Source organism: Pinus tabuliformis, chromosome 3_2 (assembly GCF_031772625.1).
Source record: "Pinus tabuliformis cultivar Carrire ecotype Pingquan chromosome 3_2, CPIR1, whole genome shotgun sequence".
NCBI classification, from domain to species: Eukaryota; Viridiplantae; Streptophyta; class Pinopsida; order Pinales; family Pinaceae; genus Pinus; species Pinus tabuliformis.
The window spans coordinates 1,137,233,582-1,137,259,466 of NC_142302.1; the positions used below are offsets into that span (position 1 = coordinate 1,137,233,582).

Here is a 25,885-nt window from a genome sequence, read left to right on the forward strand (position 1 = left end):
AACAATTCTATGTGGCCGTTGTCTCTTCTGGTTGTTCATTTTTTTCCTTGATGTTGCTACTCAAAATCCAGCTGCTGCTTCTTCTCTTGTTGTTGTTGCTACTTTCCAACAACTTATTTCTCTTTCTTGCTCTTGGGATCTTCAATTTCCATTTCTTGGGTGCTTAACCCTTCATCCCTTTCTCTCTTGGATCTTGAATCTTTTTGAGACCCAAACTAGCCTTGATGAGAGGGGATCTTTACTTAGCAAGCATCTCATTCAAGACCTTTCTTCTCTCCTAGAGCTTCTGATGCTGAGACAACTCTTTTCTTACCCTTTCGAGATCATGTCTCAATAAGATTACTTCATATTGTAATCTCCCACATAAATATTGTCCTTCATTTAGTTGATTAGTCATCAACGCATTCAATCTATTAGCCTTCTCTTATTGAGAATTTAAAGCTACAATTGTTTTTCTCAACTTCTCATTCTCAAGCTCATATTCTTACAACTGCTCCTTTTACTTGAGATTATCCAATAACATATCCTTGATCTCTTTTAGAGTAGAGATAAAATTCTTTCTAATCTAGATTCTTTCGTCTAAATCATTTTCTTCGTTATGAGAGGTGTTAGCTGAACCACCATAGAGATCTAAATTTCTCTTTGTATCTATGGAATCTTCCATAGGTATGAGGAGTATTCCATTTTCATCACTATTAGGGCTACTCATAATCTCGACATTGGATATACTCTCTTCTTCTTTTGAGGATCCCTCATTTGCTATTGCTACTAAGGTAGGTCTATATACATCACTACTAGATGCATTTCTATCTTCAAATCATTCACATGAACATCTAGAAGATAAATTACCTATCATTATACATTTATCACAGAGAAATAACATGCCTCCTGAACATCATGGCCTTTCTTCTTTCTTCATCATCGTAAACTTGAGAGAGATGAGGAGAAACTTCCTCAATGGGAGAAATATCTACTATCTTTTGGGAACCTTTCCTCTTAGATGCCTTCATCATTTTTATCATTCGTCTCTTATCTCCAACAACTTCTGCATGTTTTGTTTCACTACTTGGCAACGAGGTTCTTCGACCTTCTCTTGAGCCACATTACTATCTCCTCCATATATACAACAAAACTAGTTCAAAATTTCCTTTATTGTCTCACAATGCCTCACTTTGTCATCATCTGACATTGATAGCCTTTTCATGATAATCTCCTTGGCTTCTGCATTAAACTCATTCTTCTCTCCATATTCTACAAATATCCAAACATCTTTATTGATGACCATTAAACAGGCTCCCATTCTAATCCTCAGAGCTCACAGTATGATCCATTCAAAAATGGAATTCCCTTTGGTGTAAGCAAAACATGATTAGCCATTGTTTCCCTTTGATCTACCTTTGAGCAATTAAGTTGATCCTAAAGGAATTGACTCTGATACCAATTGTTGGAAAGCATGTCTAATATTGAGGCGGGGAGGATGTGAATCAATATTAAGGCTAGTTTATATTTTTGTGCCAATTTATATTCAACATTTAAGCGTGGAAATTATTCGTGTGATCATCTACAACCTATAATGTATCAACAATACAAATAGACATATGAACACATACACCATGAGAAAAAAATTCATGAGACACAGAGGTTTTACATGGAAGCCATTATGGGAGAAAAACCACCAAAGCTTGTTTTTTATTATGATGTAAATAAGTGCTCCTACTCTATTACATCAATGTTTGTGAGTCACCACTCACAAGAAGCACCGACTCCCCTCAATTGTTTGTTAGCACCCACTAGAAGGAAGAACCAACTCCCTACTTTTGTAGATGCTTGATTTGCTTACCAAAAGAACCAACTAAAGCACTGACTTCTTGGATTTGTTGCAAGCATCAACTTGTAGCTTCTTGGATTTATGCAAACACCAACTTGTAGGAGGAACCAACCCCCAAGATTTTTTTAGATATCCACTAAGATGGAAGCACCAACTCCCTATATGTAGGCTCCAACCCACTCTCAATAAGGAAATCTCTGCTCTCTGTAATTGGAAGCCACTCTTCCTAATTTCAACTCTTTTTTCTGCTCAACAACCTTCACTCTTGCTCAACAACATACTCTCATACTCAGCCCTTGCAACATTTTTCTCACTGCTCACTCTTCTCATTGTACAACAACATTCATTTAGCTCTTCGACCTTCAACACTTCTGCAACATGCTTCAACACTCTATTCTATGCTCTCGACCCTCTTCCTCAGGCACTCTCAGCCTATCTCTGCAGCCCAAACACACTTGGCCTCTTCTCATCAATTCTCACACACAAATCTCTCCACTCAACTCACTCAACTATGCTACATTCCCCCATTGCACAGCTGCAAACATGGGTTTTGTTCCTCTACTACATAGGGAACAACATTTTCTTTGCTATCTTTTGTCATCCACACTACCCAAGAGTGTACTCGAACACATGGTTGTCCATGTTATTATTACATCAAACTTCTTGGCTACTGCAACAACATTAAACATTGGGAATGGGATACTTCACATTTCTCCATATTGAGGATTAATTCTCATTCAAACTACAGGCTATAACAAGGCTCTCCATGCTTATTAATTTGATCACAGTGCTCATCTTGTACTTCAGGCATGGATTTCTGAGATATAGTCAAATCCTTGAGCTATTTTCTTCTTGTCACGGGATCCACTCAAGTAGGGTAAATTTTGCACCTATCCATATTTTTTATTTAATTATTTATTTCGTGCAAGAAATATCAAGGGTGGATAATCCTATTTCAAGACAAGCTCCATTAATTTTCTCCTGTGCATCGTGGTCCTTCATTGTCTTTAATAATAGATCTCGACAATTTTCATTGCCATTGACCCCATTGGCTCAACCTGTGCACTCAAATCATGCATGCACAATAGCTTCTGACCCACACATACTTTGAATTCCTGCCTGACCCAAACTATGGAAAATAGCCAATTTGGCATAACTTCCAAATATGGTTCATATCCACAGGTGCTAAGCCCTTAGCCCATAATTCCCCCCTTTTTTATTTCTTTTGGCCAGAAGACCCTCAATCAAAATAACACATGAACACACTGCAAAACAAGATTCTGGGCACCTCCTTGAACCATAGCCCCACGAGCATAAATTCTACGAATTAAAATTATGTTCCCTTGGTCACATAGTTGCATAGAACCAACTCTTGGACCAACATTAGCCTCTAGCCTCCCCTCCAAGATTACATGTAGTGTGGGGTCCACCCGCTGCATGCACTGACCAATCAAAGGTCTGTCGTGTTGACTTGTAATTCCACTACAATGCGTTTCTTTCCTGAAACCTTTTCTTTTTTTTTGGCCCGTGGTTGCTTAACACACAAAACCACTGCAAAACCAAGACCTGGGCATACCTTCCCTCCTTTGATGAGACCGTTAATTTTTAGCCTAATCTCCATCTCCCGACTTTATTATCGAGTGGGATCGCCCAACACATGCATCAACCAATCAACGATTAGACGGGATGAGTTGTACTACACGTGAGCTTGATGCCTAGTCAACATGCCACTTCTCTCTGTGCACCGCTCAGACCTTCCCAGGTAAACCCATAGGGATGACATGTCCCATGGGTCCCCTACTGCAACCATGTGATCCAATAAACTAATCATCTAGTTGAGTTGGTTCATATAGCTTCCTTGTCACCTCAACACCAAGTCAACCTGCCAATTCCTTTGTGACTCGCTCCAAAACCTTCCGGGGTCTTGCCAATGGGATGATGTCACACATGCCACATGTTTCTTCTGGAGTGGTCCACGTGTCACCTAGAAATGACCCACTTATGTACCTGAAAACCTCAAATTTTCATGCCACGTGTCCCTATACTGACATCATGCTGACTTCAATGTCAACCAATACAATGCTACCACAGCCTGCCATAAGGAGAGATAGAAGGGTCCTAAGCCTTGTGTTTTGCGGAAAAATCCTTTGTTAAATTTTTCAAGGGTCCCAACCATTTCTTTAACTCTACCCCACTCTCCATTGTTTCCCTTCTACCACGTTTCTCGATGCTTCCATCCCAACTCTTCACCTTCGCGTCCCTTTAAAACTTCTAGGGCACATGCGTAAGGCTTAACTGTCAAGTTGGGTCTCCGATGGCCAATCAACTGCACCTGCTCCGCTATTATGTGGAATGTCCACGAAATCCCGCTACTTAGTCATCCCCACCATTAAACATTTGCGCCCTGTTTGAACCTTTCAAGGTCCATCCACCAGGCTCAAGCTTGCATGTAAAGAGGGTTCCACGCTGATCAATTAAAAAGATCCCAATTGTTGCTTTGTCTACCCACGTCCACCTGAATCTCCTTTAGCACCTCTGCTTGCAGCTCTACCACATTTGGAAAAATGCACCAAACGTGGTCACCACTATGACCTTCTCAATACTTAGCTCTACAACTTGGACTTTGGAGGAACTTAAATTTTAATAGCATTAAGTCCTAATCTAGGAGGCCATTTGCAGACTTCAACATATCATTGGAAATTTCTTTCCAAGAACAATCCAACTATGTGACTTCCAAGAGATTCTAAACTAATCTTTTGAGGAAGAATCTCCTCCAAATCCTGGGGCTCCCAACCATCATAGTCATCATGTTATGAATTCTCCAATAAGCTTTCTACTATGATGATTCTCTATAAGAGATTGAAACAACCATGGGACTCTCCTTGAGCTTGACACACCATGCACACCAATGTTAGCCTAGTGCACATCAATGCTAACCTAGTTAACATCAATGCCAGCACACCTGTTGCCACCAACATCAATGCTCATTTGGTTGACATCAATGACAACACACTTGTTGTCAATGGCCATCCAAATAATGCCAACTATCCAACATGTCTCTCATAATTAAAATATTGTATTTTAAGATGAAATTCATATCTATTTAGTATTTGGGATAAATACTTTATAAAATATTATAAATGTAACAAAAGGGATATGGCAGGAATTCCATATAGGAAACGTCCACTAAACCAACGGACATGAAAAGTGATGATTTGATTCGTTGATAAGATAATTATATTTGGAAATAAGTTGGTATTCATTTTGGAATCAAAATGCAATTTCCATTTCTTAGGTTATTTTCCATTTATTATGAAGTAGTGAGAATATATATATATATATATATATATATATATATATATATATATATATATATATAAGATTGGCTATCCAAGATTGGTATTTATTTCTATATATGGATTAAAGTTTGATGTTAGTAGAGAGTAAATGATTTTAAGAAGGGTAGTCGCAATCATGATCATAGTGGACATTGGCATTCCTATGGATACTATCTTAGTTGGAACTATTTTTTGGTTTTGGATTTGGCCTAAAATTTCTTTTGATTGACTAAGAGCTTGTCTTCCATGCATGTAAGGAAATATGCCAGTGGCCCAAAACCCAAGGGCATCTAACAAGAGTGAAAGTCTACCCCCCTATAGGCCACCAACAGGTTAATTTAGGTCATTAGGTTTTTTGTTCACATGATGATGTGGCCATACATCAAGTTCTTGAGATTGTAAAACTAGAGGCTAGTCTAGTAGCCCAGAAAATTGTAGGTTTTTTCCTGTTTGGGAAAAAAACTAAAAAGAAAAACCCAACTTCACAAAATAATGAACAATAAATTATTCATGGAAAGGGAAGTCCCATAGAAAGAGAGGAATTTGGCTGTACTTCCTCTTAGGAAAGATATTTAACTATATACAAAGGCAGTATCTAGACTCATATATGGGATTAAGGATTAAATTAAATTCAACCATTTTTCAGCAATTGTAGAATAACACTACACTATGAAAGATTCATTTAAATGAGTTTCAAGAAGGACAAGAAACAAAACCCAAGGGGACTTAGCCTATAAATAGGCCTGAATCATGCCTATTTAATCATGCTAATTACAACCCATGAGGGGTAGACATGTTGGTTTAAGTGGGGTTTAGTCCCCACCAGGTCTGAGGTTCCAACCTCATGGGGAGGGTTTGAGGATCGAAGACACTTATGGGGGAATTAAACTATCCCAAGGGCCATCCAAAGTTTACCGAGCTTCACATAATATTGTTAATAATATTAGACTATTGGGTAGATCATTCTTCCATCCAATATACAAGTTGGTCTATTGAGATGGGATCCTTAGGGTCAAATTTTGTCAGTAAAGTCAAGTTTTGTAATAGTTTTTGTAAAAGAATGTAAAGTCTCCATGAAATATGGAAGCAGAGCATGAAGCTAAGTAAGATTCAAAGGGGCATTAGTCCCTTGTATGGGTAGGTGATAGGATGGTTTTGAGACTCACCCATGGTCCGCGGGCCATGGTATTGTAATGAAAAGGCTATATATAGTGAGTCATAGCGAGTCTAAAGAGATAAATTTTGATAGAGAATCATTGTAAGGGCAAGGTGCTAAGGCAGGAAAAGTCTATTTCCTATACTTAGGCGAAAGGGGAAGGCTCCTGCAGCTGAGTGCGCGGGCCCCTACAGCTGGGTGCGCAGGGATAAGAAGTCTGTATCTGAACGTTTACATCTTAATAAAGAATGTTTTGAGTCGAATTTGGGCATATGTGCCTTGTTTATTTACTTCTGTTTTCACTCTATGATCTGTTTTATGTTATTTAATGCTTAATTTCAGCGTGAAACCGACGGATCTATAATGTTTATGCATAATAAGTATAATTAACCCCCTTCATGGAGATCAAGAAGTCCTTAGACAAATCTGCAGTATTTAACTGATCAGAAAGGGTAGATCTCTGCGACGACAGATCTAGGTCATAAGGGCTTCAAAGTACACAACTTATTGCGTGAAAGTAGTAAATCTATATCTTTTATGCATGTTAAGTACAATAAGGTACCTTCACGAAGGTTTGAAGGTCATATCGATAGAGTTGCAATAGTTGACAATCAGAAGGAATAGATCTGCGAGAAGCAGATCTAAGCTATAATATCCTTAGGAAGACCATCACACAGGCCTCTGGATGTAGAAACTTGGTTCTAGCATCCCCCAATACTACTTCGGGTGAGACTGCAGCCTATGCTACGCAGGTTGTTGCGAAAAGGGGCAACAGTTAGGGTTTTTCTGGTCTCGCGCAACCTGCCTAGAAAGTGATCGTCCCAACAATGGAACCATTTGTTGGATTGAGGGGGCTTGTACCCAGATTCAGAGTTTGCTGCACCAACGAACAAAACCCTACACTACTAGCCCTTTCGGCAATAAACCACTTAGCGCACACTGCAGTCTCACCCGAGGCAATATTGGGGGATGTTAGAATCAGATTTCTGCATCCATAAGGGTATGCGATGTGGGGGTAAGGCATTTCTTCACTTTAAGACTTGGTTTGACCTTAGCGAACCCTTATCCTAAAAATCCTCAAACTTAAAGCAGTTTTCAATTAAACTAAGTTATGAGCTTCACCTAGGGTGTAATCATGCATAAAATAACATAAAACAATAGATGCAGATTTTCATGGAGTAATTAAGACAATAATACAGATAAATGGCATTCAACTGAGCATAAATACATAAAGCACATAAGTATATAAATTTGACACAGAATTGCTTCAAATACTCTCTATTATTTCGAATCTTCAATATACAAACTTTCCAGATCCTGCGCACACAGCTGCAGGGGGCCATGCATTTAGTTGTGGACTTACCAAGGTCTCTGCGCACACAGCAGCAAGAGCCTTCCCCTTCACCCAAAATACAAAAAGATATTACACTTACAGACTCAGAAACATATCATCTCCTCAATTAATTGCCTTAGACTTACTAATACATCCCTTTATATATGTTTTCCTATTACAATACCATGGTCCACAAACCATGGGTAGATCTCAAAACAATACAAAAAATAAGGGGTTTTGACCTTCCTAAAACCCCTTGACTCCTAGTGACCTGCGCGCTTGGCTCCTTAAAATGCAGAGGCTTTTACAAAACTTAGTCAAAATTGGACCTAGGGGACCTCGTCCCAACACAAGGCAAGGCTAAAAACCACTGTCATAACTCGACAAGACCATGCCACTAACAACCAGATAACCAAATACCAAAATGCAAATCCATGCATGTCAAAACCATTTAGGAAATCACACATGAAATATGTTACCTATAAGTATTCTTGTTGAAGCTTCTTGATCCTACTTTTCCTTGCTTTCTCTTTGCTTTCCTTTCTTTTCCTTATCTTTGCATTACTTTATTTCCCCTTCCTTGCTCCAAAGCCAGAATTCTCCAAGGAAACTCTAAGTGTCAAAGAGTGTGAGAGAGAGATAATTATGAGAGAGCTCCAAAACTGAGACAAATTATTACACTAACCAAACCTGAGCAAAATCTTGCCAACTGATCCTCATAAGCCTTTTATCAATGAGGCCTCTATTTTTTTCATTTTCCATTATTTTCCTTCATTTTCCTCCTCACATGCAACCTGTGACCTTTCACCTTCCTTTTCTCTTAATTTCCATTATTTTCATAAATAAATGTGCCAAAAATGCCATTTGCCTTTCCAAATCCTTTGCCATTGCCTTTTCAAATTTCCTTTAGCCATAATAACCAAAATGAACACCCACTGGGATGTTTTTCCCACCATTCATATTGGAATAGGTTTCCCATGACCTTGGTCTTATTTTTGCCTTTATAAACTTTTACATGGAATTTTGACCAGGGTTGTTACAGGATACATGGTAAGCCTGGGTGTGAACACCGCAATTGACCCTAGGAATCCCTTGACCATTGAATGGTGAGATACACAATAAAATTCAATGGTGATACCCTTGATTGGGCATAAAATCCCTTGACCGGTAATGGAGAGATACACAATAAAGCCCGTAGGGTGGATACCTTGTAGGCATAGGAATTCGTTGACCGGTAATGGCAGGATACACGGTAAAGACAAGAGGTTGAGATGGAAAAATCCCTCATAGTTTAGGTGGAGAGATCCAGAGGCATCCATGCTTGTTTAGGACCTAGTGATCTGGTGGGGAATGTAGTAAAGCCTAGTTCTATTGATGAGGGTTGAGGTGGGTTGGCCTCGGGAAGCCCTAGTTAGTTTTATTATGAATCCCACATTCATGCTTGGAATATGGCATAAGGGTGATTGGCTGAAAGGAACATTTGGTTCAACCCAATTTATGGTCGGGTGGTTCATGGAAGTCCCAGACCTAGCTGGCTTATGCATTCATTAATAAGAGCTCTTTCTCCTTAGTATTTCATGTGTAAATGCACGGGTTCATGTGTGATTCTTATGGCTGTTATATCCTTGCTATTTCTATTGGTTACATGTTGGTTATGAGTATGTTTTATGACAGACTTGATGTATGGCTCTCATCATGTTTTGATATTTAAATGAATGTACAATGAATATATGACCTAATAGATGATAGTGTTTCTATTGTGATAAGGAAAAAATTCTTCTTTACGAATCCTAGATAAGTATGAGACCCCTATGATAAGATCTATTGTTATGACCTGTAGATTACATATTTCTGACATGTTTGATGAAATGCCTATCATGGCTAGTAGGGGTCAGATCATGTAATTTCACCATTGATTGCATTAGTAGCTTTATTCGATTATTATTTATCATTTATGGAAGTTTCATGAATTTATGGGTAGCGGCCTGAGACCCAGCCCTAAAAAAGTGGATCAGAATCTAGGGTCGTTGTCTTAGAACTAGCTTAAAAAGTCCACAGTTGCTGACATGCCTTACTGTAGGAGTGACTCGAAGGCCTCAACCACATCCATGGTTTTTCGTGGGAGTGGCTGAGGGTCCAAATTTGTGAAATGTCAAGTTGTCTCAGGGGTTGGTCACCTGCAAGGGTTGGTTGGCTTCTGGAGGTTCTGTAGCATGTGTGGAAAGTCAGAATGGTTTTGTTTTGTGGGTTCCACTTCCTTAACTATACATGGGGAGTTGAATCACATCGCAGTATCCTCTCATCACATGTTTACCCTAGCGGACCGGTTAACTTGGGTAAATGTGGGAGGAGGGTGTTACAGATCCTTCCAAGATGGAGGACATCATGAAATTGTCGGTGCCTACTAATGTTTCTGAGGTTAGAAGTTTCATTGGGGTAGCAAAGTACCTGAGGAAATTCACAGCCTCATTTTCAGTAGTAGAAACACCACTCCATGCCATACCAACAAGTGGCAAGAGTTTCTAGTGGGGAAAAGGTCAACATAAGGATTTCGAGGAGCTAAAGAAGAGTATCATTCAAGCACCAGTTTTGGCATTACCAAACTAGACAGATGCGAGTGGGTATGCTATGGGAGTTGTCTTGATGTAGGGAGGAAGGCCTGTATGCTACCATTCTGAAGTATTTCATGGGGCAGTCCTTAACTACCCTACCTATGACAAGAAACTCTATGCCATGGTGCAATATGTGAAGAAGTGGAAGCACTATCTAATGGGAAAAGAGATAGTAATCCACACATATCACCAACCATTACAATACTTTCAGACCCATAGTAAGCTACAACATGCTAGGCATTACAAGTGGATGGGGTTTTTACAACAATTTCATTTGGTGATCAAGTGTAAGAATAGAAACACAAATAAGTTGGCCAAAATTCTTTCAAGGCCACCCACATCGAAGATTACAACTTTGGGGATTCTTATGCACATGGAGCCATTCACCCATGATGCATACAAAGAGGCATATTCAGAGGATGAGGAATTCAATGAGGTGTATTAGTAGTTGTAGAGTCAGATACATGTGCACGATGGTGATAGCATCATTGACTACAATCTCCAGGATGGGTTGCTCTATAGGTTGGATAAGCTATGTGTTCCTAAAGGTCAACGATTGTAGCTGATTATAGAGGCTCACACCTCCAAGATTGCATGTCACTTTAGTGTAGGGAAGACCGTGACTAACTTGCAGAGGTATGTGTATTGGCCCAAGATGTAAGAGCATGTAGCTAGGTTCATAAACGAATGCATGCTTTGTTGTATAAAAAATCCTAGCAATAGGAAACAGGGTCTATATCATACCTTACCTGTACCTACTTTTCCTTGGGAAAGCATTTCCATGGAATTTGTGGGAAGTTTATCGATAACCTGGAAGGGACATGACTACATGTTCGTGGTAGTTGAAAGGTTTAGCAAGGTGTGTTTTGATGCCCTGTAAAAAGACCATCAGTAGACAAGAAGAAAAAAGAGTGTCCTTTAGACATGTAGAAATTCCCACTGTAGATCAACAAATTATGCAATATACTAAAACACAATACAAGATCTACTTCTACAACACTTTGTGGAAGCTTAATCGAATTGAGTAAGATCAAGAGAAAATATATAATTGAGAATGAGAAATCAATCACACATAACACAGAAGAAATAACCCGGGGAAAGCCTCAGCCTAAAACCCCAATCTCTGTATTATCATACAAGTGGAAATCTTGTTCAAGTTACAAAAAGAATCAGCTCTCAAGCTATCCTGCTCTCTCCGCAATCAAACAATACTACTCATATACAGTCAAAGGCTCTCATAACCTTCTCCTCTGCCCTCCAAGCCTCCTATTTCCTTGCGCAGTTTTTCCTCGGGTCCAGTGCTTCCACTTGTGTGAATTCCCACCTCACACTTCTCACTTGGCTTAGAAATAACTGGACAAACCTGAAGGAGATAAATCCTTCTACATGGATGAGTTTCCTTTATAGGAAAAATTCATCCAACTGATAGTACATTGTCCCTCCTCTGATCTCAACTGGGTCTCTGTCTGAATTGACACGCATGAGTTATTTATGAGAGAATATTCAGTTATCTGAAGTGCAGCGGTTACATGCATGCATGCATTAACTAACTAAACTCACAATTAATTCAACAAACTGTTTGAATTAATCTAACTTGACTTGACTCAGTTAACTGAGCCAACTAACTACAACTCATCCTTATCTATTTAACTGATGGATAAATTCCTCAATTAATGGAGAAACTGTTGCATGTCCCCACATAGACTTCATGTTTGATTTTCCTTAACTAATTAACTCAATATGAATTAATTAATTATTTTACAAACAACTGCTAAGATCAAATTCGAGTTTTACTTCACTATTTTAGTTTAGGGATTGACTAAAATAGGAAGGGATCCCGAAATGCTATTTATAGCAATGCTATTTTTAGCACTTCCATTTTTCATTCCTTGTTGTTATGTCCAACACTGGTACCCGAACTGCTATTTATAGCAGTGCTATTTTTAGCACTTCTATTTTTAGCATTTCTTGTTGCCATTTTCAACACTTCCTCTCAATAAGAAAGGCATTCAACTCGAACCCGATCCTGAACCTTTAGAATGTTCTGCATGCAAAACTTCTCCCAAGTGTTGTTGCTCCAGCAACTCTAGAAACAAAAAAATCTCCCAATTGACCTCCCTGTTGGGCTAGAAACATCCTCTGATGCTGAAGCTTCCTCTGCTATTGACAAGTGCTCCCTCTATGACCTCTAAGCTGCTGCAACACTCCATGCATCTCGCACCATTGCACACCTCTCTGTGTCATCCTGCACTGGTGCAACACTCCTGTGTCTCTTACATTGTTGTAGCCTTCTAGCTCTGCACTGTCTTGGGATTCCTGCAATGTAGCTCTCTCTTCCACTCCATCCGCATCTGCCTCTACCCACTCATCCAGTCCTGCTACTCCTCGTCGGGGCTCCCATATCAAGGTCTAATCAAAGAGGTTGGGTACCTTAATGATCCTACCCCTATTCTAGCCTTCTTGGGACTGTCACTCCACATTGCCCCACCTCCTACCTGGAGGTATGGATGCATGTGATCCCTCTGCCCACTTGGCTCGAAATTTCCTACTACTAGAGGTCTCTACATGAATGGATTCCTCCACTCTGTCTCCTCTCATCTTCCCTAGTTGTGGCTGCTCCACAACCTCCTGAAGCTGCTACACCAATTGTGGCTCCTCCACAATCATCTGAGACTTCTCCTGTGGTTGCATGCTGAGAGGTAATGTAATCTCCCTCTCAACCACCAAGTCTCCAATAGTTGCCTTCCTCCTTAAGGATTTTCATGCATCTTGAACCTCAAGAGCATACAAGTTCTTGACTCGTGAACCGATCTACTTAACCTGTCTCGTGGTGATGTGTCGAAGGAAAACCTTTCCCTTATTGAAGACTACATCATAGCCTTTGTCTTCCAGCATTGCAATCGACACCAAATTTTTCCTCAGTCCTGGTACATACTTGACATCAGTCAAGGTAATGCGAGCTTCATGCTCCCTTTGAAAAACAATCGTGCCTACACCTGAGACACTATACTTTTCATCATTACCCATCACTATGAGTATCTAGAGATCTTTCTCCTCCAAGGTATTGAACAAACTCTTATCACCGTTCATGTGAAAAGAAGCTCCACTGTCAAGAAACCAACCACTTCCCACCATGGATGAAACCATGGATGCGAAAAGTGTGAAATCCAACTCGAACTGTGAGGCCAGTGCCTCACCTTCTGATCCTTCCACAAATACCTTCTTGGATTTCCTTAGTGGACAATTTGTAGCAAAATGGCCCACTTCATGACAACGAAAGCATCACACTTTTGATTTGTCAAACTTCTTCCTACCATGGAAAGAACTAGATTTGGGATGAGAATCCTTCTCCTTGACTTTCTTTGCCTTACTCGCTAAGGTTCAATTTTCTTCATCTTCCTTGGATGAAAAAGATCCATTTCTAGTGCTTCTCCGTATCTCTTCCTACACAAGATCTTACCAAAGTCGTTCCCAATCTGGCAGTTTCTCTCTTCAGTTTACCGAGTCTTGGTAGCTATGCCAGCTCTTAGGAAGACCGAGGAGTGCTAGACTCACCATGTCGTCATCAGCGGTCGTGATCCCTACAGTTCCAAGCTCATCCCTGTAGGTGGTGAGCATGTTTAGGAACGTAGAGATCTTGTCGCCCTTTTCACACTTGATTTTATGAAGCTTGTCTTTCAACGCCAGCTTCCTTTAATTGTTGCTATTTTGATATAGATCTTTCAATGTTTTCCACATTGAAAACAGTGTCTCCTTCCCATGGAGACTCGAGAATATGTGGTCTCGAACTCCCTCCAAAAGGATTCTCCTTGCTCTAGCCACACATTTCTTCCATTCCGCCAATTGAGTAGCATCAGTCAGCTTGGGGACTTCTTGATCAATGAAGTCCTTTAGACCGTTATCCTCTAATACTGCTTCCATGCGATCCTTCCAGGCTATATAATTCGAGCTGCCATCAAGGGCATACTCAAGTCTTAAACCGTTGAACGCCATTGGTGAAATTGAGATGTGATAAGAACTTGATTTCTATATTTAGGAACCACAAACTTCAAACTTCTCCCTTCTTGTATATTGTTCTTCTCCTTTGATCACCTTTGCTCCGATACCATGTAGAAATTCCCACTGTAGATCAACATATTATACAATATACTAAAACACAATATAAGATCTACTTCTACAACACTTTGCGGAAGCTTAATCGAATTGAGCAAGATCAAGAGAACACATATAACTGAGAATGAGAAATCAATCACACATAACACAGAAGAAATAACCCAGGGAAAGCCTCAACCTAAAACCCCAATCTCTGTATTATCATACAAGTGGAAATCTTGTTCAAGTTACAAAAAGAATCAGCTCTCAAGCTATCCTGCTCTCTCTGCAATCAAACAATACTGCTCATAGACAGTCAAAGGCTCTCACAACCTTCTCCTCTGCCCTCCAAGCCTCCTATTTCCTTGCGTAGTTTTTCCTGGGGTCCAGTGCTTCCACTTGTGTGAATTCCCACCTCACACTGCTCACTTGGCTCAGAAATAACTGCACAAACCTGAAGGAGATAAATCCTTCTGCATGGATGAGTTTCCTTTATAGGAAAAATTCATCCAACTGATAGTACACTGTCCCTCCTTTGATCTCAACTGGGTCTCTGTCTGAACTAACATGCATGAGTTATTTATGAGAGAATATTCAGTTATCTGAAGTGCAATAGTTACATGCATGCATGCATTAACTAACTAAACTCACAATTAATTCAACAAACTGTTTGAATTAATCTAACTGGGCTTGACTCAATTAACTAAGCCAAATAATTACAACTCATCCTTATCTCTTTAACTGATGGATAAATTCCTCAATTAATGGAGAAACTATTGCATGTCCCCATATAGACTTCGTGTTTGATTTTCCTTAACTAATTAACTCAAGATGAAATAATTAATTATTTTACAAACAGCTGCTAAGATCAAATTCGAATTTTGCTTCACTATTTAAGTTTAGGGACTAACTAAAATAGGAAGGGATCCCGAAATGCTATTTATAGCATTGTTATTTTTAGCACTTCCATTTTTCATTCCTTGTTGCTATGTCCAACACTGGTACCCGAACTACTATTTATAGCAGTGCTATTTTTAGCACTTCTATTTTTAGCATTTCTTGTTTGCATTTTCAACAAGATAGGCCTAGGTGCACTTTGGTATACCAAGGAGCATCATTTTATATTGGGATAAAATATTTCTGAGTGCATTCTGGACTACATTGTGGGAGAAGATGGACATGAAGTTGAAGACATCTACAACATTCCATCCACAGACAGATGGGAAGACATAAGTAGTCAATAAGACTTTGGCGCATCTTCTAAGGGGATACAACCAAAAGCATATGAAGACCTGAGACAAAAATCTGGTATATATACAACATTATTACAACAAAGAAGTGAACACTTCTATAGGAAAGTCCCCATTTGAAACTTGTTTTGGATATTTTCCGCCTTCACCATTGGACATTGCATATGGGCACCAAGGATGAGTGAAGGAAGATCTTATAGGAGATGCTTGAGGGATGAGAAATTTATAGAGGATAAAGAATATCCATCTACAGGTACAAGAAACATTGCAGAAGTCAAAGGAGAAGTATAAGGCCATGCATGATCAACACATAACAGAGAAATCATTCAAGGTGGGAGACAGAGTATGGTTACAATTGAACAAGGAGAGGTTGCAGGGGCTTGGTAAGAAAATCAAGGCTTTGAGGTATGGTCCCTTTGAAATACTAGAAAAGGTGGGTGATAATGCCTATCGATTCATTTTACCACCATATATGTGTATTTACTTAGTTGTGAATGTAGAGAATTTGAAACTCTATGAGCCTTCCAAGCTAGATTAGGAAGAAGACATAGGTCCTACCTTTTGTGGAGAATTTGGCACTAGATGCTCAGGCAGAGTTAACAGAAGATATAGTTTTTCAAAAGAGGTATAGAACTACAAGACATAGGTAGTATGACCTTTGGCAGATTAGGTTGAAGGGACAACTTCCAGGCAAAGCTAAATGGCACACCAAAGAGAAGATGGAGGAAAAATGTCCTCATCTCATTCAGTAGAATATTTTAGGGACCAAAAGCCTCCCAAAATGGGGAGGTGTGATCTGGATCGGATAATTTTGTTGTTTGTCATCCTTATCGATGCATTCAGAGTGGAAAAAGTGGAGGAATCATCTCATGGGACCGTTTTTACCGGCATAACAAAATTTGACGAAATGGGGTTTGAAACCTTCCGGGAGCATTTTGAGGCATCAAATGATGTTTTTGGGGGGTAAAAGTTTGCCACTTTCATTAGAGGAAATTTCACCCTAAAAGTGGCTTCCTAAGGAAAACTAATAAAATAATAGTTAAAATAATAAAATAAGAGATATGAATTTTGGAGGGAAAAGAATAAAACTACTTTTTTAATTTGTAGTTTTGGCTTATCTCTTTATAGGTTTATTTAAATTCAAAAGTGGCTTCCTAAGGAAAACTAATAAAAGAATAGTTAAAATAATAAAATAAGAGATATGAATTTTGGAGGGAAAAGAATAAAACTACTTTTTTAATTTGTAGTTTTGGCTTATCTCTTTATAGGTTTATTTAAATTTCAAGTGTAGACACTCATTGGATGTGGAATTAAATTCCACATCCAACGACTACCCATTATGCATACTTTTGAGAAGACACACATTGATAAAAATTGAAAATACATTTAAAAAATGTGTTCAACATGTTTTTTTAATGTATCTTCAATTTTTATCAATGTGAGTCTTCTCAAAAGTATGCATAATGGGTACTCGTTAGATGTGGAATTTAATTCCACATCCAACGAGTGTCTACACTTGAAATTTGAGTAAATCTATAAGGAGATAAGCCAAAAATACAATTAAAAAAAAAAGTAGGTTTTCTTCTTTTCCCTCCAAAATACATGTACCTCTTTTTAAATTTAAATGATTTGATTGGTTTACATATTATGACATAGAAATTACATGAAAATTTCATGGGAACTTTTAGGTTGACATTTCCTCTAATTAGTGTGACACCTTTTCATGTTGTTCTACACATAGAGATCTTTCCAACGGTGCAAGAAGTGCATCAATCAGAGTCTGTATGCTTAAGTTATGCCACTCAAAAGTTGACCTTCCTGTTTTCACACCTATAATTCGGGAGGATGCCGTGTCAGCCTCCATTATTCATGGAAAAGGAGCTAACACGTGTTTATGATGTAAAAGTCTCTAGAATATTCTAGATTGTATCTCTATGTAAGAGTTGATAAGTCAAACTTAACCACTAGTAGGCTATCAGGCTATGTTATAACCGAGCTATTAGGAGGAAGAGACATTCCATTCTTTCGAGAGAATTTTGTTCCATAGTTAAGAAAAGATAGCCAAGAGGGATAGAAGGTAGAGAACACATAGAGGATTTGTGCACTATAGTAGCCCACGGGACACTGACCTTACTTCTTTGTACCTTCAACCATATTTCCAGAAAGAGAAAGAGAGAGAAGCAGGGTCACCTTCCAGTTGGGTTTTCTCCCAAAAGGGTTTCCCATAACATATTTTGTGTCTTATGTGTGTGTGTGATCTTATTTTGTCATTTTCTATATTTTTGCATATTTTCCATTCACATGCATGCTCTAATTATAGTTAAATCTACAAATCTTAAAGTTTAATAAAACTGTAATAGTGGAGAATCTCAAAATTTTAATATAATATTATCATATATGTTGTGACGAGCTGTCTATTGGAATATCCACGACAGTTTATAGATCAACGGTGAAGACCCAGTTGGTCGACTTGGCTAGGGTTTTGGCCAAGAATATTAATGGAATTCCATTAGGATGGGTTTTCCCTTAGAGTTGAGGTTTTCCTAAGGTAAATTATGTGCATTGTGTTTAATGTTTGAATATTATTGGTTATTGTTAATGTTCCTCTTAGTAAATTTTAATATTTCTCTGGTAAAATTTTCTACAGATAGAGAGAGAGAGATAGAGTTAAGAGTTCTAAGAGGACCAAGAGGATGATTATGCATCCATTGTTGCATATTTGTAATCATTCCTCTTTTCTTTAATTCATTGGAGTCAGATCCCCTTGTGTTCTACTTAATTATGTGACCATTATGGTGATTGGGCACCGAATCAGAGTAGTTTTTTGTATATTTTATTGAAGGATAAGGGTTCAAGTTGTAGGAGAACCAATTGTGGTTCTAGGTTGAGATCCAACTTAAGACTTCACAAGATTGGTCCATTTGATCTAAACGTATGCTATGGAAGAAAAAAAATACTCGAAATCACTGATACTCGATACCTCTGCACCCATCAGTTAACAATTTGGGAAACATAGTCCTTTCTGTTAATAGACATCATCGTACAAGGCCCCACCATATCGCTCTATTGCATATCGATGGATTGGATTACTTGTTATAACACCAATACCACCTATGCCCAATACTCTGATATTGAATCAACTCAATACCTCTCCACATTGATATCTTGATATACATATAACACATGATATTTTGATATCCCTCTAGGCCTAATATATCCCTCAGTCTGATATTCGGTAGAGCATAGTCAAAAGGCATAGTCATATTGTTTAACACTGCTTGATGTTAGGACCAAAAGAGTAGGTAAATTTGATTTTCGCATGTCAAAGGTGTTGTGGTTCAGGGACTGCTCGTATGCAATGGGTGTTTAACACACAAGTACGATCATGAACTAGGGGATTTGAAAGGAACAGAGCAATGATCCAAAGACGGATAGAATCGTCATCCAAATGCTAGGGAGTTATAAGTCCACTTTTATAGTGTTGATCCTCAAGGTTGATGTTCCAACTTATTTTGATGAATTTGGCCAATTCCATTGTGTTACAAATTATACAAAATCATTTTCAATGTAGTTGTAATCATATTTAAGTCAATCTTATCTAAGGTCATCTCTTTGGAGCAATTTGGTTTCCTTAAGTGTAGGCTTATTCATGAAGTTATTGATATGATGCAGAAGGTATTAGATACTATCAAAATAGCTTGGATTCATACAACAATACTCAAGTTATATCTCTTTAAAACATATGATAGAGTGTTGTGGTTGTATCTCATGTTAATATTATCGCATGTGGGTTTTGGTTGCCTCTTGTAAAGCGGATAATGAGTTGTGTCTCTTTGTTGTCGTTTTCTATCTTAGTGAATGGTTCAGGTTGTGGATTTTTTGAATGATTTGGAGATTTCCATCTCTTTCCATAGCTATTTTTGCTACTACTTGAAGGGCTTAGTTGGGCAATTTCTAAAGAAAGATGTCAAAAAAAATCTAGGGAGTGAGGATTAGGAGGTCGAATCTATTAAGTCGTCTCTTGTTTGTATAAGATTTTCTCTTTTTCTGTTTATATTTAAAAGTTGAAGGTAAGAAGTATAAGGACATTCTAGAACCTTTTTGTGATGCAATTGGTATGACTCTAAATATTGATAAGTTAACAATATTCTCTCCAACAATGGTGGATGAAACAAGACAACAATTGACTGACCTCTTTTCATATCCATCATTTGATTTGGACGATGATATAAAATATGTTATGTATGTGCTCACACCAAGTAGTTACATGGTAGTAGATTAGCAATGGTTGTTGTCAAAGATTGAAAGAATGATTAAATTTTGGTGTAGTAGGTCGATCTTTAAAGGTGGTTGGACTTTCCTTATTAAATGTATTATTAAATATATACTTATTTATTGGCTTCTCCTAGCTTTAATACCCTAAGGTATGCTCAATAGAATTACAAATCTTTACTTTAATTATCTATGGAAGTAATGAGTATATGGGTTGTCACCTGGTCAATGGAAATTACTAATCTCCCTAAAGATCCAAGGTGGGTGGAGCTATACAAATAATTTTATGTTTGGTAAAGTGTTATCTACTAAGTGTTGGGTGTTCTTTACTAGTCGAAATATATGGAAAGATTTTAGTTAAAAGTATAATGGCCCTATTTCTATCTTGGACTAGACTCAGTGTAGGCAGAAGAATTTTTAATATAACATATCCATTCAATGAATGCTTTAACCCTTTCTTTTCGATTATTTGGGAAATATTTGGCTTGGAAGGTTGGCTTGAGTTGCTAGGTCTAATTTGGCTTGGATGTTGTAGCTAGGTAGGGGGATATTATCTTTCCTTTGAGTCTCAAGTTGTTCAAATTTAGCAAGTGGGTAATTATACTCTTAGCAAGATTAGAGATGCTCATAAAACAAATATGTAGAAATAGGGGTGGCTACAAGTATAAGAGTTGGGTCTTGTTGGTGAGTGGTATCACAGAGGATTCGACAACTTGTGGTTACACTCTGCTAGACAAGGCAACGGAATGATTTCTACACATAGAATTCGATTCTTAGGACAGTGAAGGAAAGGTCATCACAATTCAACTAATATGTCTTTTTTAATTATTTTGATTTCTTAGGTGGATAATATTAGTTATTTTAATTTATATTATTTTGTAAGTGTGATTAAACTGTATTAATATCGCATCGCGTTTTGAAATTGATAATTCATTTAATATTTTATTTAAATCAATAAGATGATATTAAGTTAATGATTAAATTTAACCAATAATATAATAAAATATATTAAATTTAATATAAATTATTAAAAAAATAAATAAATCTTACCATTAATTTTCAAATTAAATAAAAGGTTATTTAAAGATTCTTTTAAGTTTTAAAAAATTGTTAAATGAAATAATGGTTAAAGCCCGCTTGTGAATTTCATTAAAAAAATTATCACAACTTTCGAGAGTTGTGTTATTAATGGTGGTGTCTCTCTCTGAATATATTTTTATGAAGTTGAGAGAAAATATAAAATAAAGATTTCATATTTTAAACAAGAAATTATTACAATTAAATTAGAATATAATTTTGTTAAACAAATTATATATATAAGGGTTTAAACCCAAACAAGAAGTGATCAAAACCATGTCCCTAGTTATGAGTTACTAAAATTTAAAATTAAAAAATCAAATCGGGATTGTATTATTCAGATATAAATTTAACAGGTATTTTTGTTTGATTTGACTGTTTTTTTTAATTCTTATTTTTATCTATTATTATAATTATAATAACGTAGGTATGGTATTAAGTATTTAATTTTTCTTCAAATTATTTTTTAGTTTGTCTTGACCAAAAGTTTATGCTATTTATCTATTGTTTAACATTGAGAATTTTTTTGTTATTTTTTATTATTATTTAAATCTATTTATTTGTAAGATGATTGGTTGAGATCTTAGTTATTTAGTAATTTCCATTTCTATTAGTTACTAATTTTTTGGTTTTAGTTTTATTACTTTTCTATTTAACTTTTTGATTTTTCTATTATTTCCGTGAATTAGAGTTTTTTTCCCTAACATTTAACTTATATTTTTCTTTTGTCATTTTATATGTTTTTTTAAGATGATAAATTTTAAAGAGGAAAAAATAATTAAAAATTATTTTACCAATATATATATTTTTTAGTTTTCTTACTTTTTAATTTGACTTATATTTTTTTGTTGTCTTTTTCTATTGCTTTTTCTCTATTTTCAATTCCAATTACGTAATCATAATTTCTTTTTCATTTACACATGTTTTTATAATTAATAACTATTACGATAATTAGCTAATTTTCTGAGCCTTTCTTTCTTAATTTTATTAAGAAAGTTTTATTGATATATAATTACTAATTTTTAAGATTTCTTGAGCATTTTTTTCCTAATTTTGTTGAATTTGTTTTATTTAAACATAGTTTTTATCAAGTTCCATATTCTATTTCAAGTCGTTCGATATTGTTCCAGCATTTATTAGGAGGTTAAGCTTCAATTTCTTATCTTTTCAATTGGTTTACCATGCAAAAAATTAATGTGTGAATTTTGTTAAAGTTGTTTAATAGAGATTGTAAAATTCAATCAATTTCATACTAAATCACAAATCATAGACAAACTTATAATATTTAGAAAAAAAATTGAAAAAAAGTTAATGATATATTTTATTTATTTAAATATTTAAATTTTTTAAATGATTTATTTTATTTTATTTTATTTTCACAATACCAAATATTTTAGGAACTAAGTATTTTGATTATAAATTAAGTGTTTATATATCCATCTATACTTTATATTACTTTAAAAATATCAAATAAGTTATTTTTTATCATAGAAAGTTATTTTTTTACTATGTATTTAATTTCGTGAACTGTGAGGAGCTCACTTATTTTAATTTTTTTCCTAAGCAAGAAAATTCTTACCTGGATTAAGAGGAGAAAAATAGAATTCCACATAATTAATTAATTAATTAACTAATATCTTTTCCTTCTAAAAGAGGTTTGCATAATAATAATTTGATCCCTTTCGGGGGTTGGTTAAGATAAATCTAAGTTGGTTTAATTCCCCCCTTTAAATAGGCTACACTCCACATGAATACCATGCATCATTTTAATTTAATTTTATTTCATTATTTTTATTTTTTTATTTTTTTTGACAGAGTTACATGGTTTACATTACATTACATTAATCTTCTTATTTTATTTTATTTTATTTTTATATAATTTGATTTAGTCAAAATGTTAAACATTATATTACCACATCTCTACCATATTGGGTTGGATAGCCTCTAATTATTGAATGTTATCTTTATTTTATTAGATTATTTACTATGATTTTAAAGCATATTTTGAGTCTTACTCACCCATTAATTTTTTATAAATAAATGTTACTTGGAAATAAACAAATTCAAATTAAAACTCATTTACTATGACCATAAAACATACTTTCGGTTTTAGGCAACCTCTAAAAATCTAAGAATAAATGTGATTTTAGAAATAAATAAATTCAAATTATGAGTACAATCTTTTTTTGGGTAAGTTATGAAACACACTAAAGACTTGTTGTATAATCCGAGCCATATGAAACTAGAGAGAATAGTTATTTTGATTAAAAAAAATAAAAAAATTATGATTTAACTTTGATTATTGAATAATCATCTTTATCTTATTGGATTATTTACTATGATTTTAAAATATGAAACTAGATTTTTAAGGTTTCTTGCTATGATTGGAGGAGGGCGGAGGAGACGGACCATGAGCGATTAGGGTTTGTTACAGACTTGCAAACGGAAAACCTGCACAGACATAGACAATCAGCCATTACTTTCCAGCAATAGGACAACCACTACACGACAAGAAATAGTTAGCCAGCGATGGAACCCCCTCAGGGGGAGGCTACGACGCCTCCCCCCATTGACGCGGAAAACATTCTGCGGCACATAGAAGATGTTAGGAAGGAACACCAGAAAGATATAAGAACAGAGCCCGAAACCTTGCCAGAGAATTCCAATAGGAATGAAGCACCCAAAGTGGCGTTGGCAACCTGCAAGCCTGTAGCAGCTGATAGACCTAAGACTGAGCTCCCAAGTCACTGGATAAACACTCAAATCTAGTACATGAAGGATCACGCTTTGATTGGAAAGTTCATAGGCTTCTGGCCCACAGAGAAAGCACTGCATGGCTGGATAGCCGCCAAATGGAAACCAAAAGGGCACATTACTCTACAGTTAGGGCCTAAGGGTTTCTTTACTGCAATCTTCAATTGTCTGGAGGACCGAAACAGGGTTGTTGATGGCGGACCATACTTTTTCAATGCAGCAGGACTATACCTGAGAGATTGGATTGAGCGTTTCAATCCGGACAAAGAAGATTTGAGCTGGGCACCGGTATGGATCCACCTTTACTCCCTCCCCTTGGAATACTGGGATGAAGACTCGTTGCAAGATATTGGGAATGGTTTAGGGGAATTCATCAAAATTGCAGAGGAGATGAAACTCAAGCGATACACCTCCTATGCGCGAATATGTGTCTATATGCACCTCAGCAAAGCTCTCCCAGACGTGGTAAGCCTATTTCATGATGATTTCGAATGGTTACAGTCAATAGATTATGAGCACGTCCCATTCCGTTGCAGAAAATGCCACGCCCTTGGCCATTTATTCCGAGATTGTCCTTCAAATCTGAAATCCTCGACCTCTCCCACAATGGACAAACCTAACTCAGATGGGTTTACCAAAGTATCCAACCGCAAAAAGAACCACAAAAAACCCTTTACATTCCTTAAAAAACCTGTCGCCAATGCCTCCATGCCATCAACCAGCAATAGCTTTGAAACCCTGATTTAGCCAGAGTTTAATAACTTCGAAAACCCGGACCATTCCGAAGAAATCCCTAAGATGACTCCCCAGGCCACTCCCTCAAGCTCAAAGAAGACCCAAAAATCCGTGCAATCCACAGATCTCAAATCTGCCCCTTCCAGCAAGTCCACAGATCTCAGATCCCCAAAATGGAATGCTCAAGGAATGGATGTGGATAGCACGCATCAGGAAACCACGACAGTAGAAGACACAAAGGTGGAGCGAGAAGAAGTCCAACACATGGAAGAGGAGCCGGAGAGCTTCGACATTGGAGATCTAGACATATTGGGACTAGAACAAGCTTGCAAGAAAAAAGAATATGACAAGATCCCAGAAAGGCAGCTGGAAAGTTTAGAAGTCATTCTCTCCAGGGCACAGCAGCAAAGATCGCTAGGCATCCAAAGTGGGAGTCAATGGGATGGAAAAAGCATCTTTAAAGACAATAAAAAAAGAGGAAGGAAAACAGATCTTCAAAGAACCATCCGCATTAGGGAGATGCTGGTGGAATTTGGAAGATATTCCAAGCTTACAAAGTATTACAATCCCCTACTCAATCATGCATCATGAAGCTCATTTCATGGAACATCAGAGGGCTCAACAGCCCTGGGAAATATAGACTAATAAAAAACATGTTTCAACAGGAGAAACCTCAAGTCTTCCTCTTGCAGGAAACCAAATGCAACTCTACAACGCTGGATCAGACCCTTGCCAAAGCATGGCCAAGCAGCAAAGCGGTTGCAGTGGATGCCACTGGAGCATCAGGAGGACTAGCAATAGTATGGGATGAAAGAGCTATCACACTTACTAACATTCATGCTAGTAAATGTTTTATTCAAGCCACCTTCCATATTATCGGGACAAATGTTCATGGACACATCACCAATGTATACTTCCCCCAGGAAGCAATAAACAAAAAAGACATTTTGAATACTTTAGCTTTGATCAACTTTAAAAGAACTCATCCACTTTGGATTACAGGAGGAGATTTTAATATGATAACAAAATTGGAAGAAAAAAGAGGGGGAAGGGCCAAGCTGGACAATGAAAGTTCTCACTTCAAAAACTCCATCCACGACAATTAGCTCATCAATATGTCATTCAACAATGGAATCTTCACATGGAATAACAAACGAGTAGGTGCACATCAAATTGCCTCTCGATTGGATCGATTCCTGCTTTCCGACAATGCAATCCATCTTGGAGGGGACTTCTCGGCTTCAATCTTACCACTCTCAGGCTCAGATCACTGGCCTATTGCGCTTCAATGGCAAAGGCTGGGAAACAATACACGCAGGCCCTTTCGATTCGAAGCTTTCTGGTTGACACATCCAGACTTTCACAACCTGATTAATACGGTTTGGAAAAACTTCAAACCCCCGGAAGGCACAAAAATGTATCAGCTCCAACAAAAACT

At 37.1% G+C, this 25,885-nt stretch overlaps 1 protein-coding gene across 1 annotated transcript; it reads left to right on the forward strand.

Moving 5' to 3' along the window:
* The first annotated feature begins 23,730 nt into the window (after positions 1 to 23,730).
* Positions 23,731 to 24,459, forward strand: LOC149184718 (uncharacterized). The gene has a single exon (XM_089415428.1). It carries the CDS (start codon positions 23,731 to 23,733, stop codon positions 24,457 to 24,459), a length of 729 nt encoding a protein of 242 aa, XP_089271554.1.
* Positions 24,460 to 25,885: the final 1,426 nt, after the last annotated feature.

Bases quoted from the DNA above. Each gene is read 5' to 3' on its own strand.
- LOC149184718 (XM_089415428.1), top strand. From the start codon at position 23,731: ATGAAGGATCACGCTTTGATTGGAAAGTTCATAGGCTTCTGGCCCACA.